The sequence below is a fragment of the Triticum aestivum genome, chromosome 5D (genome assembly GCF_018294505.1).
Source record: "Triticum aestivum cultivar Chinese Spring chromosome 5D, IWGSC CS RefSeq v2.1, whole genome shotgun sequence".
Classification (NCBI taxonomy): domain Eukaryota; kingdom Viridiplantae; phylum Streptophyta; class Magnoliopsida; order Poales; family Poaceae; genus Triticum; species Triticum aestivum.
The window spans coordinates 269,098,776-269,113,841 of record NC_057808.1 but is presented as its reverse complement, the minus strand read 5'-3'; the positions used below and the strand labels follow the sequence as shown (position 1 = coordinate 269,113,841).

The 15,066-nt window shown below is 44.3% G+C and overlaps 1 protein-coding gene across 1 annotated transcript; it reads left to right on the top strand.

Moving 5' to 3' along the window:
- The first annotated feature begins 501 nt into the window (after positions 1–501).
- On the top strand, positions 502–1,464 carry LOC123120782 (ribulose bisphosphate carboxylase small subunit, chloroplastic 3-like). The gene is made up of 2 exons (XM_044540769.1): positions 502–743; positions 837–1,464. Exons 1-2 carry the CDS (start codon positions 597–599, stop codon positions 1,215–1,217), a joined length of 528 nt encoding a protein of 175 aa, XP_044396704.1. The 5' UTR covers positions 502–596; the 3' UTR covers positions 1,218–1,464.
- The last annotated feature ends 13,602 nt before the right edge of the window (positions 1,465–15,066 follow it).

Sequence of the window (15,066 nt, the reverse complement as noted above, 5' to 3'; positions counted from 1 at the left end):
TATTTTTGAATAAAAAAGGGAGATCACAAACGGTGACCAAATTCGACCGGTTATCACAGTGACACAACCATCTCACGAACTATCTGCGCTGAGACTCGAGACCGTCATGACTTCATAGGCGGCATACTGACCGTGTGAGATGAAGGAAGCCGTGTTTGCCGTGTACTATTACTCTGGTAGTGTACCTAATGCGGATGCCCTTTCACAATATAATTACCTCTAGTTTCCCTCAAAGAAAAATTACCTCTAGTTAGCAGGAGTAGCAATGTTTGTCTCGCCATATATACGGTACAGCAAACCTAGAGAATAATGCAAATTGGCTTGAGTGCAAGTAGCCAGGAAGGAGTAGGACCAGCAGCTAGCAGGGCACAGGGCCGTTCATTCTATGGTGCAGAGGATAAGGCGCGCAGACATGTGGTTGTTTATCCCGACCTTATCAGGACATAATCGCCGCCGCGGAACATCAGCCACCCCTTCCACATCTTGGTGTTGCTCAGGAGGGGCCCAAAGGTTATATAAGCCTTGCTGACCCAACACAGCAGTCCTCAAGCCAGAGTGCCTCCTCCTAGCAAGCTATATACCTACATAGTACAGCCATGGCCCCCACCGTGATGGCCTCGTCGGCCACCTCCGTCGCTCCTTTCCAGGGGCTCAAGTCCACCGCCGGCCTCCCCGTCAGCCGCCGCTCCAACGGCGCTAGCCTCGGCAGCGTCAGCAACGGTGGAAGGATCAGGTGCATGCAGGTAAACAACATCGTCTCTGTCTTTCTACTCATTTTCTAGCTCACGGAAGTCAATAACAATCAAATGTATCAAAAATGTCAATCTGATGTGCAGGTGTGGCCCATCGAGGGCATCAAGAAGTTCGAGACCCTGTCCTACTTGCCACCGCTCAGCACGGAGGCCCTCCTTAAGCAGGTCGACTACCTGATCCGCTCCAAGTGGGTGCCTTGCCTCGAGTTCAGCAAGGTTGGGTTCATCTTCCGTGAGCACAACGCATCCCCTGGGTACTACGATGGCCGGTACTGGACAATGTGGAAGCTGCCTATGTTCGGATGCACCGACGCCACGCAGGTGATCAACGAGGTGGAGGAGGTCAAGAAGGAGTACCCTGACGCCTATGTCCGCATCATCGGATTCGACAACATGCGTCAGGTGCAGTGCGTCAGCTTCATCGCCTTCAAGCCACCGGGCTGCGAGGAGTCCGGCAAGGCCTAAACAGCTCACTCACGACAGGCCATATATAAAGTGCCATTGCAGTTTTGTCAACTCTGACATTGCTTTGGGTTTTCCTTCTCCATTTATCTTTCTTATTTGTTCCTAAGAATATGTGTATGTCCATGTTCATGTACGAACATGGCTCGAGAAAGCATGCTCGTATGTGAATGCTATCGGTGGCTATGTATATGCACGGACGCATAATATTATACAATATGTCGACTATATACGTTTTAATGGTAACCAATGGAAAATATCTCCACCACCGTGTTTATTACTCCCTCCGTAAACTAATATAAGAGCGTTTAGATCATTAATGTTTAGTGATCTAAATGCTCTTATATTAGTTTACAGAGGAAATACTTTTTTATTAGTAGTGGACGGTTGGACATTGTCTTAGTTTGTATCCCTAAAATGTATGGTTGTAAACATGGCTCCGCAGAATGTTGGCCAACAATATGATATTAGTTGTATTTATAAGTGCGATAGGACTAACTCTCAGGCCACGGTATAATTAAAGGGAAAATGAGGAAGTTGTATTGAATTTCGTGCAAAGATGAAATTATTACAATGAGCTCTAATAATTTTTAGAGTATGAAGCCAATGAAATTAGAGAAAAACAAGATCTATCAAAGGAAACCAGTTATTCCATTTATTCGGTAAAGTGTCTATAATAGAAGTGTTGTATGAATGGTTTGTATACTCTTGTTGTGTCTAGTAAGGCATTGGTTGTGGTTTTCTTCCTTTTAAGCCAGAAGCCAAACCAAACACCAAAACCGCTAAATGTGCTTTAATATTAACAAGCCACCTCGAAAACTAGTGAAGTAGTAAAATTAGTCTAAGAGGTCCTTTTGTTGCTTTTGAGGCCAGGTATTAGAGTTTATTCCCCAAGTTGATAGTTATTTACCCACCAATTCCATGGGTATGGAAAAAAGAGAACCCTCCCAATATCTCACATGCCCACTTATCGTGCCCCTATCCCATCTCTTTAATAATTAAGGTTATGGCGGTGCTACCTTGTTCGTGGCCATCGGTATGCTTCCCTCGTCACCGCCTGAGCACTCGCTCGCCATCAGTGTCAGACGCCGCCTTCATCACACCATCCTTTGTCGTCACCCTTTCGACCTCTTTCCCAATGTTTCCCTATCATGTTATCATCCTCTAGACACTCGTAAGGGCTAAGGACATGAGCGTTACTTTGGGGATCCTACTGACATGGGAGATATGATCCTAGTAATTGTGTGATCACCTGGTCGTGTTGTATCCCTCGAAGATAGCTACCAAATTACCGGCCCCGGTATGCCTTTATAAGGGCTGACAAGGGCCTCGTCGGTGGGACAAGGTCATGAAGTAGCACATATCCGTACCTATGTGGTTGCTAGTTCAGATGGTGAGTGTCATATTGAACTGCATATCTGCAACAAAGCCAACAACTTCACATGGTTTCTCGTCGCCGTGTATGTGCAGCCCAAGATGAGTTCAAGGCTGGCTTTCTTCGTGAGTTGGTTAATCTGGCAAAAGATAATCCCTATCCTATTCTACTAGGTGGTGATTTTAATTTGCTAAGATTCCCAAACGAGAAAAGTCGTGGTAGGTTTGATAATCATTGGCCTTTCCTGTTCAACGTTGTTATTGACAGCCTTGATTTGCGAGAAGTTTCCATGATTGGATGACAGTTCACTTGGGCGAATAACCTTCAAGAACCGACATACGAGAAATTAGATCGCGTGTTAATGGATACCAAATGGGAATCTAAATTCCCTATGGTTTCCGTGTGTACGTTACCTCATGTTGAAGCTCTATTAGACCATGCCCCCATCCTTGGTTGGCTACTCCGCGATGGCTTCATGATATGGTCAAGGAGGTGTGAGAGAAACCTGTTACCGGGCTTACTCCAATACACAAATGGAATAATAAAATACATGCAATATGTAAATTCCTTGGTGGTTGGGCTATTCATACTGCGAGTATCCTCAAAAAAGGAAAGCGTCGTCTCACGTCCATTATCAATGACTTAGAAGCTTTGCCAGAAGTTCGACCGCTATCTGAACATGAGATTGAGATTAAGAGTCAATCGAATGCATGGATAGCTCGACTTCTGAGAGAAGAGGAGCTCCAATGGTACCAGCATTCAGACTCTCGATTTATTCTCAAAGGGGATTCGAATACCAGATACTTCCATGGTATAGCCAATGGCAGACACTGGAAGAAACTTATTCATTCCCTTATACAAAAAGACGGTATGATTGAAGGCCATGAGCAACTCAAATTTTACATTACTAAGTATTATAAAATTATGTTTGGAGCTCCAGAAGAGGGTAACCAGTGGTGGAGCTAGCATTTAACAGCAGGGTGGTCCGCCAAAAAAAACTAACAACAAATATGACACGTGAATGTTCTAACTAATTACCAATATCACATAAAAATAGATCAAAAAATTTCTTATAAAGAAACTAAAATTCTCAATTAAGTCTCAGGTTTGCATAAACCTACATAATACATACTACATACCTTTGATAATCCCCAAGTGCAAGGAATCATCGTAGCAATTTCCAAAGGTGGAAGTGATAAGTATGGAGTGTCGAACCCACAAGGAGCTAAAGGTAAGATCAATATTCAATCAAGCCCTATCTGCCACTAATACGACTCTACGTACATCGAACGTTTGCTTCCAACTAGAAACGAGAAATAAAACTACGTTGTGGGTATGAAGAAGATAACTTTGCATAGTATCGGAGAGCTAAAATATAAAAGTAGGTGTTGTTATCATAAAGTTAGAATATTACTAAGTATTATAAATAGCGAGTGTGGAATAATGGTGGATCGGTGTGCGAAATTGTCCTAGGCAATTGTTAACAAGACCGGTAGTCGTCATTGCAATTTCATATGAGGGAGAGGCATAAGCTAACATACTTTCTCTACTTGGATCATATCACTTATGATTGGAACTCTAGCAAGCATCCGCAACTACTAAAGATCATTAAGGTAAAACCTAACAATAGCATTAAAGCATCAAGTCCTCTTTATTCCCATACGCAACAACCCCCTTACTCGGGTTTGTGTTTCAGTCACTCACCAACCTACTATAAGCGAATCATGAACGTATTGCAACACCCTACAACGGGAATCCCTCATGCTTGCGCGACATGGAGGGCACCATAGGGCAGCACCAAAATAAAACATACAACTTGTACCAATCTAGATCATCAATCAACCCAAAAGACAAAGGATATCTACTCAAAACATCATAGGATGGCAACACATGTAACACCCACGATGCGGCTATATCTCCCACGTGTCGAGGCACGACTTAGAGGCATAACCGCATTGTGGTTTTGTCGCAAGAAGGGTCATCTTCACACAATCCCATGTAATGAACAAGATTGGGATAAAGAATTGGCTTACAATCGCCACTTCACAAAAATACATGAATAAAATCATACATCATTCAAGATACACACATAGGTCCGACTATGGAACCAAAATAAAACAAGACAACCCAACTGCTAGATCCCCGATCGTCCCAACTGGGCTCCACTACTGATCAACATGAAAAGAAACAACACAACAAACAAAATCTTCATCGAGCTCCCACTTGAGCTCCGTTGCGTCACCTGCACTGGTATCCCTGGCACCTGCAACTATTTTGGAAGTATCTGTGAGTCACGAGGACTCAGCAATCTCACACCCGCGAGATCAAGACTATTTAAGCTTATAGGAAAGATGAGGTAATGAGGTGGAGCTGCAGCAAGCACTAAGCATATATGGTGGCTAACATACGCAAAGGAGAGCGAGAAGAGAAGCAACGGACCAGTCGTGAACTAGCAATGATCAAGAAGTGATCCTCAACTTCTAGTTACGTCAGACATAACTAAAAAACCGTGTTCCCTTCCCGGACTCCGCCGAAAAGAGACCATCACGGCTACACACGCGGTTGATGCATTTTAATTAAGTCGAGTGTCAAGTTCTCTACAACCGGACATTAACAAATTCCCATCTGCCACATAACCGCGGGCACGGCTTCCGAAAGATAATACCCTGCAGGGGTGTCCCAACTTAGCCCATTATAAGCTCTCACGGTCAATGAAGGATATTCCTTCTCCCAGGAAGACCCGATCAGTCTCGGAATCCCGGTTTACAAGACATTTCGACAATGGTAAAACAAGACCAGCAAAGCCGCCCGATGTGTCGACAAATCCCGATAGGAGCTGCACATATCTCGTTCTCAGGGCAACACCGGATGAGACATCCTACGAGTAAAACCAGACCTCGAGTTTCCACGAGGGGGCCCCGCAGTCTACTCAGTTCGGACCAACACTCGAAGGAGCACTGGCCCGGGGGGTAAAATAAGATGACCCTTGAGTCTGCAGAACCCAAGGGAAAAGGGGATAGGTGGTAGCAAATGGTAAAACCAAGGTTGGGCCTTGCTGGAGGAGTTTTATTCAAAGCGAACTGTCAAGGGGGTCCCATAAATCACCCAACCGCGTAAGGAACGCAAAATCAAGGAACATAACACCGGTATGACAGAAACTAGGGCGGCAAGAGTGGAACAAAACACCAGGCATAAGGCCGAGCCTTCCACCCTTTACCAAGTATATAGATGCATTAATTAAATAAGAGATATTGTGATATCCCAACATATCCATGTTCCAACATGGAACAAACTTAATTTTCACCTGCAACTAGCAACGCTATAAGAGGGGCTGAGCAAAGCGGTAACATAGCCAAACAACGTTTTGCTAGGAAGGGTGAAAAGGTTAGGGGCTGACATGGCAGTATGGGAGGCATGATATAGCAAGTGGTAGGTAGCGCAGCATGGCAATAGAACGAGCAACTAGCAAAGCAAAGATAGAAGTGATTTTGAGGGGTGGTCATCTTGCCTGAGATCCCGCTAGGAAGAAGAACGAGTCCATGAAGAAGACAAACAGACGGAGTCGAACGAATCCTCACAACTCCGGAAAGAAACCGAAGCTAACGAGAGAAGCAACCCGGAAAGAAACAAACCACATAGTAAAAAACGACCACATAAACATGGCATGATGCACAATCAAGTATGATGCATGTCCGGTTTAATGAGGCATGGCATGGCCAAATGCACATACGAAACTACAAGTTAAGTGGAGCTCAATATGCAACGAGTTGCATATTGACGAAACACCACATTCGAGTTATTTAGTTCGCTCTTGTTTTAAGTACACAACAATATTAAATGTTGTTAACCACGGCTAGGGGTGAAGCATAATTAAACAACCTATCTAGGCAAGTTTAAATGAGGCCGGAAATAACAAACGACAATTCCGATAAATCCTCATGTCATTTAGCAATTTAATACAAACACAATTTTAAACATCTAAATGTTGTTATCATGATGCGGATGACAATGCAAGTTTTAATCAATTTTTATGAAAATATTGACATGAACATGTTATGAAGCATTTGTCACCGTGGTGGAAGAAAGGGGTACCACGGCAACGAGTCCGAAAATGATGCCACGGCAACATATCGGTTCCGATAGCTCACGGAGATACCGGTGCACAAGGAGTGGGCGTGAGCTTGTCATGCAAGGATGGTGGGGTGCTCCCGGATTCCGGGTACCCACGGTACGGTGGCATGGAAACAAGGAACGCGCAAGCGACAACTGGGACACGGTTCGAACATGAGCAACTCATACATCACAATCATTCGTTCACGGGCGTCGTCTCGGCGGTTATACCTTCGAAGCGTGCATTTTCGGAGTGGATCGGGTTCGACGGTAGTGGAAGTAGTTGTTCACGGGTCGCCGAGGGAAGTAGTGGTACACGGCGACGGTAGTGGTACACGTTTTCGTAAATTTTCGCGGTCGTCGGTAGAGGTACTTGACGTCCACGGGGTCGACGCTAGAGTTACCCACGTTGTCAGGGTACTTGTTGTTCCGGGCTTGGCGTCCGTAGATGTACACGGCAATCGTAGTGGTACTTGGCGGTTCCGTGTAGTCGAACTTGACGATCCAAGGGGGGTACTTGGCGCATCACCGGATAGTTGTACATGGGTCAAACAGAGGCATTGACACATCTGAAGGGGCATCGAGGGACTTGTCAAGGCCCTGCCTCGGGAGGTCACAGGAGGTAGCTCGAGCTGCTGGTCGTCGGGGCATGGCCGAGCAGCTGCTGGAAGAAGTGACCGACGTTGGTCTTGGCATGAAGCAAGGGAGGCGGAGCTCCTGCTAGGGCGATGGCGGCGAGCAGGCAACGGAACTTGGCGTCGACGTACAGGCGCAGCCGAGAGGAGCAACGACTGGAACGTGCAGCAGTGGGCGAGGGACTCCGGGACGCGCGCAGGTCGAGGAACTCGGCCGGTGGCGTGGCTTGGAGCAGATCAGGCGCGAGGAAGGTCGGAGGCGCCCGAAGCAAACGACGGAGGGGCGCGAAGGGCGGCGCTCGATGCTAAGGAGGTGGAGCAGAGGAAGGGGCGGAGCGGACGAGGCTGGCGAGCGGCGTGGAGCTTGACGACGAGGACTCGAAGCATGGCTCCGACAGCGCCGGGAACAGCGAAGACGGGCGGATCCAGTCGGCCGGTGCCCGAAGCGAACGGAGCTCGGGGCGGAGGAGCTTGGGCGCGGGACGGCGGCCTGGTGGCGTTGGCGCTCCTGCGGGCATTCATGGCGGCGGCGGAGAGGCACGACGGGCGGCGGTCGTAGCCAGAGGCGGGGAGGCCGGCTCGAGGAGGATGGAGGCGAGGGGATCGGGCGCAGGGAGTCCCTGACTCGGTGCGTGCGTGCGTGTGTGGCGGCGAGCAGAGGGAACGAGAGGGAGAGGGGAGATGTTCGCTAGGGTTAAGGGGGCGCGAGCTGGTAGGCCTTGGAGGGGCAAATGGCCGCGGGGAAGGATGGGCCGGCCTGGGAGGCTGGCTGGGCTCTCTCCCCTTCTTCCTTCTTTTCTTTATAAAAAAACAGAGAACTGAAGAAAAGAAAGAGAGGTTAGGTTAAGAAGTTGGACACGCGGATAATTTCCCGGACATCACAAAAATATGCTCGTTCCAAGAAAAACGGAGTGGGTAAGATTGCACGGTTTAAATTCAAATGGTTTGAACAAGGAGTAGGATTACAAAGTGTCCAAAATGTTGAACATTTAGGAAGGGCCTCGATAAGAGGGAAAAGAATTGTTGGCAAAGCTTGGAGGTGAAACTTGAAGTGGAAATAGGCATGGGAATTAATTTGCAAGTGTGTTCCGGTTAATTCCAAACTAATGGAATATTTATAATAGCTCCATAAATATTAGGAGGATATGTTATACAGAGAAATCACCATGTGAATTCCCTCGATTTAAATGGATCGAAGATCCATGCAATTTATTTAGTTGAGTTTTGATGCAAAGATTAATGACATGATGGCATGATGACATGATGCAATGCAAAAATAAAAGAGCATGCACCAAAAGAAACACACGGTGATCACGAGAATATGGAAGTCTTATGAACCGTCGGTCTCGAGGCGTTACAACACTCCACCACTACAAGAGGACCTCGTCCCGAGATCTAGGATGGCACCGGAGAGAAATGGGAGAGGAAGAGGTAAAACAAATTGCTTCTTTGACAAACGAGTGAAACCAAAGAACCTTGAGAGGTCGCAAAGCTTGAAGAAATGACACGACGGAGGTGAACAAAATTTACAACACTCCGTTCAGCAAGAGGAACAAGGACCATTACAAGAACCTTGTAGGTTGAAAAACAAACAAAAATGGTTAAGATGGACAAGAAGTACAAACAAGCACTCCGGTTGAAACGAGATGTATAAGGAACGATAAAGATCAATTACAATAACGCTCCGGTTGGAAAATGGAAGAGGTACAATATGGACTTGGCAAAGTGAAAGCACTTGGATGAGACTCCGGTTAGAAGAGGAATGATAGACACAACACTCCGGTTAAAACAAGATAAAGAAGGAATGAGAATGATATAATTTGGACAGCACTCCGACTGTAAATGGAAGGAATTGAACATGATCTTGACAAGATGAGAGGATAATCGATGAAATTAACAACACATTGCCTCCGGAACTAAAGAAAGAATGACACAAGGGGTAAGAAAGATTTCAGACAGCACTCCGGTTGAGGAAGGAGACGAAACTTGATAAGATGAGAGAACTCGAATGAAAACATGACACTCCGGTAAAACGGATAAGAAAGGAAAAATTGCATGATCTTGAGAAAACAAGATGATTGGTCGAAGAGAGCAACGTCACAAAACCTCCGGAAGAAATAATAGAAGATAGTTGGAATGAATAGAACGAAGAATGAAACCAACATCTCCTACCATAAATGAATTTAAAGAGCATCCTTACGAAGTAGGATTGAACGGAGTTGTTGGAAAACCAACAACGAAAAGAATAAGCTTTTAGTGGGCTTATGGAAACATCTCAAACTTGAGGTGAAATTTTGCCACTAACGAAAAACCACAGATTGGATTTATATCAACAAGGAGACGAGAAACTTATTTCACCAGGAGGACAAATGAAGAACTTGGGTCATTTATAAGCACCATAAATAGCAACAATCCTTAGGGAAAGCTTTAGGTGAAATATAACCCAAGATAACTCCAATGAAGAGATTGATGGATTTAAAATACCTCGTTCTTGACAACATGTGAATCATGAAGCATGAAGGGAAATTGTCAAGAATGACATAACACCACCTCAAAAGATAAGGTAGAAATAATTGCACTTCGGAATGCAAGAATGCTTGAGCTCCAACAAGAATCTTGAAGAACACTTCGAGAATGATTTAAATCCTTGATGAACCACCATGTATATTCTCCATGAAGAACTCCGGTAATAAAAGGATGATAAAATAAAGAGGAGTTGAAAACACAAGGTGAAACCTTGCAGTGATAAGATGAAGCTTTGAAATGATATAACCGAGAAAATTTGGAACTCCGGAAAGAAAGATGAACAAATGAAATCAAGAATTTTGATGAACCTCCGGAATAAGGAATTGAATTTACTTGATGAAACAAGAATAAGAATTACATTATGCTCATCATCCTTCACCAATTAATTGATGACAAGCAATGGATTTGTCATACTACTTATCCTCGTAGAAAGGATTAAGAGAGATATAACACAAACTTGGGAAGGTCTTCATCGAACCATCGGTAGAATAGAAACAATGAATAAATTGATATGATAACGAAGGAAGAGAAATCTTGAACGAACCACCGTAAGAATTGAAAATGAAAGTAGCAAAGGCACAATTCACCGAGAAGATTTAGAAAAATGAATAAAGATACTTGGCGGAATATAAATATATGAGAACGAAGAGATCACGAACTGATTAGAGGATATTTGAATGATGCACCAGTAAGATTTGGAGAACGAGAGCTTCATCAATTTAGAATAATTGGAGAACGAAGAAATCTTCTGAAATGATGGCCTTTGGATGATCATAAATGAAAACAACTCTAAAATGCTACGGATGGGTATGAAAAGAATTGCGCGATTGGAAACAATTATGAGAGGATGGCATAAGCTAGAACTATGAATCTTCAAGAGAACGGACCAAGATTTAGGAGAAATTCTTCTTCGGTCTTCAAATGTTGAGAATGACGATGAGAAACACCATCAAGAATTATTGAGGCACTCCGGAATGAAAATTGGAAAGGTTGAACCAACGACAAAAAGAATTTAAAAGATCTTGGAGAAAGACATGACTGATGATAATTCATTCTTACGTCAAACTTCGAAAAGAATTTAGGAATAGCTCCGAAAAGAATTAGAAGAGTCAGGTAAGATCCTGGAAAAAGACCTGTGGGTTAGGGCCCACTCAAAAGATACACCGTTGGAATGATTTAAAAGAGAGATCGCACTAGTTGAATTAAATGGCTTGAATGAGATAGCATCCTCAAAAGAACTTGAGTGAATTGATAATGGAAACTTGAATCTTCTGAGATATCTTCATCACTCCGGAACAATTGAATAGCGAGAAGTGGAAGATTAAGAGGTGCACCGGTACGAGAAAAACATTTGAAACAAGGAAAAGATATGATCGACAAAGCTTGAATTTAATCCACCGGAGAAGAATACAAGAATGATGAATGATGAACTTGAAGTTTCGTGAGCATCTTCATGGAAAATCACCGGATAAGAACATTGAAAGAAAAGAATGAAGAGACTTCGCATCAATAAAAGGATACATGATTGAGAAATCTGAGTCCTTAAAGAAAAAGGGTGGGAGGGCGGGAAAAACAAAGGCAACTTGGATCGGATGAAATGAACACCGTTGAGAAAAAGCTTAGAATTGATCTTACGGATGTTGAAAATGATCGGATCCACTAAAAGAGAAACACGCCGGTTGGAAAAGAATTAAATGACGACCTCGCTGATCAAGAAGGATTAGTATTCACATAGCAATATGAGAACACCGTTTAGGAAAGGTATGGATTCAACATTTGACTTCGAAGCAAATCGAATACCACAAATAAAACAAAACAAAGGATTGGCTTGCAAAATAAGCCGGAACAAACATATGATAGAGATTTCGTCCGAAGTTTTCGTGGTGGGGCCCACACGGGCTCGATCGTACAGCACCATCATGTACAAGGCAGTGCACATGACATACGAAGCGTCCCCGAGTCGGCATAGCCAAGGACTCTTTAAGACACTACGAGACCACTGTAAAACCAACCGTGGAAAGGCGGACCACTAGACGTCGAATCCCAATCTCATATCATGCATCTGTCGGAAAGATATCCTAAGAGCTACTTGAATTCCCACTTATAAACTCCCGAAACTTTCTGGTTATGCAATTTGGTGTTGGGGATACAGGGGACACAAAATATATCACCCAAACTAACAATCCCTAGATCCAGTTGTATCCATCCGTCAACACATAACCAAGAAAACTTCGGAAATCGTTTACCTCAACCTTCGAAAAGCATCCGTTATACGAGTTATGGCAATACTCCTGAACTCCCGCCCTAGTACTGGGTGGCGTCGAGGTGATCTCACCAACAACTGCATAAAAGAGATTTTTATGTCGGCGAAACTCAGGTATTCCAGAACTGCAACGATAAAATTGTGACGACAACACCTCGGAGCTCAACTCCCCGGGACACTGCCACAACCCCTAAATGTCAGGAGGCACCAAGAACAATGTTCTCGTCACAAAACCATCGGAACGATTCCAAGATACCCGCGTGATCCTAAATTTTTTTAATTGAAATTTGAGGAGAGAAAAGTCAAAACTTCTACGTCAGGAGGCCTCACCAGTGCAACGAAGGGACTGAGAAGTAAAAAGAATCCTACTCTCCGATATATATATAATCCTAAGACTCAAATTTTTTTTTATTCTAGACTCAACAACACCAGCGATTCGATCAAGCAGGGGGCTCCTAAGTCGGGGATGGCTCTGATTACCAACTTGTAACACCCACGATGCGGCTATATCTCCCACGTGTCGAGGCACGACTTAGAGGCATAACCGCATTGTGGTTTTGTCGCAAGAAGGGTCATCTTCACACAATCCCATGTAATGAACAAGAATGGGATAAAGAATTGGCTTACAATCGCCACTTCACAAAAATACATGAATAAAATCATACATCATTCAAGATACACACATAGGTCCGACTACGGAACCAAAATTGTCGTGGAATTAACACGTCAGATGTCCTATGTGTAAGGACTTAGTCGTGAGGCCAACGCATCTATGTAGCAGCTTGAGAGGGGTTGATTGGGATGAGAGACGCAGGGCGGATCAACGCACAAGACGAGGGTTTAGACAGCTTCGGGCCCCGGGAAACATCATCCGGTAACAACCCTACATGCTGTTTGTGGCTAGGTCTCATTATGCTTATGAGAGAGTCGCCGGTAAGCCGGCTCTTTGTGTCTAGCCCTAGAGACTGTTTCTTGTTGCTCGTCCCTCTTTGGGGAGCCCTGCCCCTCCTTATATAAGTTAGAGGGGCGGGTTACATGTGGAGTCCTAGTAGGACTAGGACTAGTCTATCTTCTCTTGCAAGTTAATTACAAGTCCGGGTCTTGCTTTCTCGTAAAGGAAATATTCGTCATCCCTTTCTTCTTAAGCCGGCCCATCATCACATGAACCGGCCTTCTGGGCCTTGGGCCTAGTCTTCTATCTGACCCGTCGTCGGGGCCATCCGTGAGTCGTCCGGCTCGTGATTCATCTGAAAGTGAGCCGCCAGACCCGTGCGTCGCCAGTCCTCTGGCGGGTCACGGTGAAGCGCCAAGTCCGGCCGGGTCATACTTCCGGACGGGTCATACCGCGGGGTATATCCCCAACATTAGCCCCCAGTTTAATTTGGATTTATCCATTTTAAACTAATCTGCAATATAAACACAAGAACAAATTTGACAGGTTGTGTTCTGGGTTAAATATTCTTTGTAAGGCGGCACATGATCATCCTTATTTCCTTGTCATCTTCCTTCTTGATATGTATCCATAATCTCATAGCAAATCTCTTTAGCAGATATGTTCAAATTTTGCCAATGCAAAAAATCCAGATACTTCCTTTGAAAAATCCGGGTCAACAGGCCAGCTTCAGAGTCAATTTACTGACATTGGTCTCTTGTTGAGAAATATTGTAAGAGATAATCCACTTGAGTCAGCTTTCAATGCTCTGACTTGACAAAAATATTGGTCTTCAAATATTCAACTTATATTCAGTCGGCTTAAAGATATAAAACTTGCCGGTTTATGAGTACCAAAATTGCCGGGTTATAAATAGATGATGCCAAGTCATAATTGTCACCGACGCCGGTTTATGATTTTTGCGGACACCAGGTCAATCTGATTTACTCAAAACTGAGAATTTGAAGATATTTCTCCCTTATATCCATATTACCTGTAGCCCCCAAGGGCCGGGTTGTCATGCTTGCAGCATCCTGGGACTTGTAATTGCCTTATGCTCATATAAACTTCAACCAGCGTAGCCCCCAAGGCCCGGGTCAGTAAGATATTACCGAGCTGGGACTTTGTATATGATTCATTGATAATAACAGTATATGATGTAATCTCCACCATGGGGCTTGAACCCACGTCCACAAGGTTAAGAGCTTTGTACTCTACCAACTGAATAGTGGATCTTTTTCAATATAATGGATTAAGGCTTGTGTACCTTGAATTTTCGACAGGAGCAATTGGTAGCCCCTACGGGCCGGCTCATTTAGAATGTGATGAGTCGGGTCTTCAATAAGTTGAGCAAAAAATGACTTTGCATTAGCCCCCAAGTGCCATGGTGCATGCTGGCAGTGACATGGGACTTGCATATTTGATGTAATATCAATTTGAATAATGTAGCCCCCAAGTGCCAGGTCGTAAGCCTGCAGCGACTCGGGACTATTCCTTCCATTGTAGAATAAATCATATCCATTGATAAAATAATAGCCATTGCGCCAAAGCGACTTTGAATACCTCATCTGTTGATAAGTAAATCAGGAGTTTAAATACCCGGCGGCTCTTGGCCGATGGCGATTTAATATGCCTCCATTGTAAGCCGGAATTTTTAGAACCCGGTGGCTTATATCCTTGGAGAAAATCCAGAACGGATAATCATTTTGAAGCATCAATTTTAATGATGAGCTTGAACTTAAGCATTTGTATAAGTCACAGTTCTGCTCCTGCACAGAGTTTTAAACAACATACGCCCTGGCGACTTAATATCAAAAGCCAGGGCGGGTAACCACCCAAATGTAGTCTTATCCTGCACACAAGTATATCGCAAGATCCTTGGCGGTTTACCGCAAGGCGGGTCATAATGTCTCCCATATAACCACTATGATATTGAATTTGTACTGCCGGTTTACATGACCTGTGTAATAAGGGCGATAACCCAATCCTCAGAACCCAATGCTTCCACATAG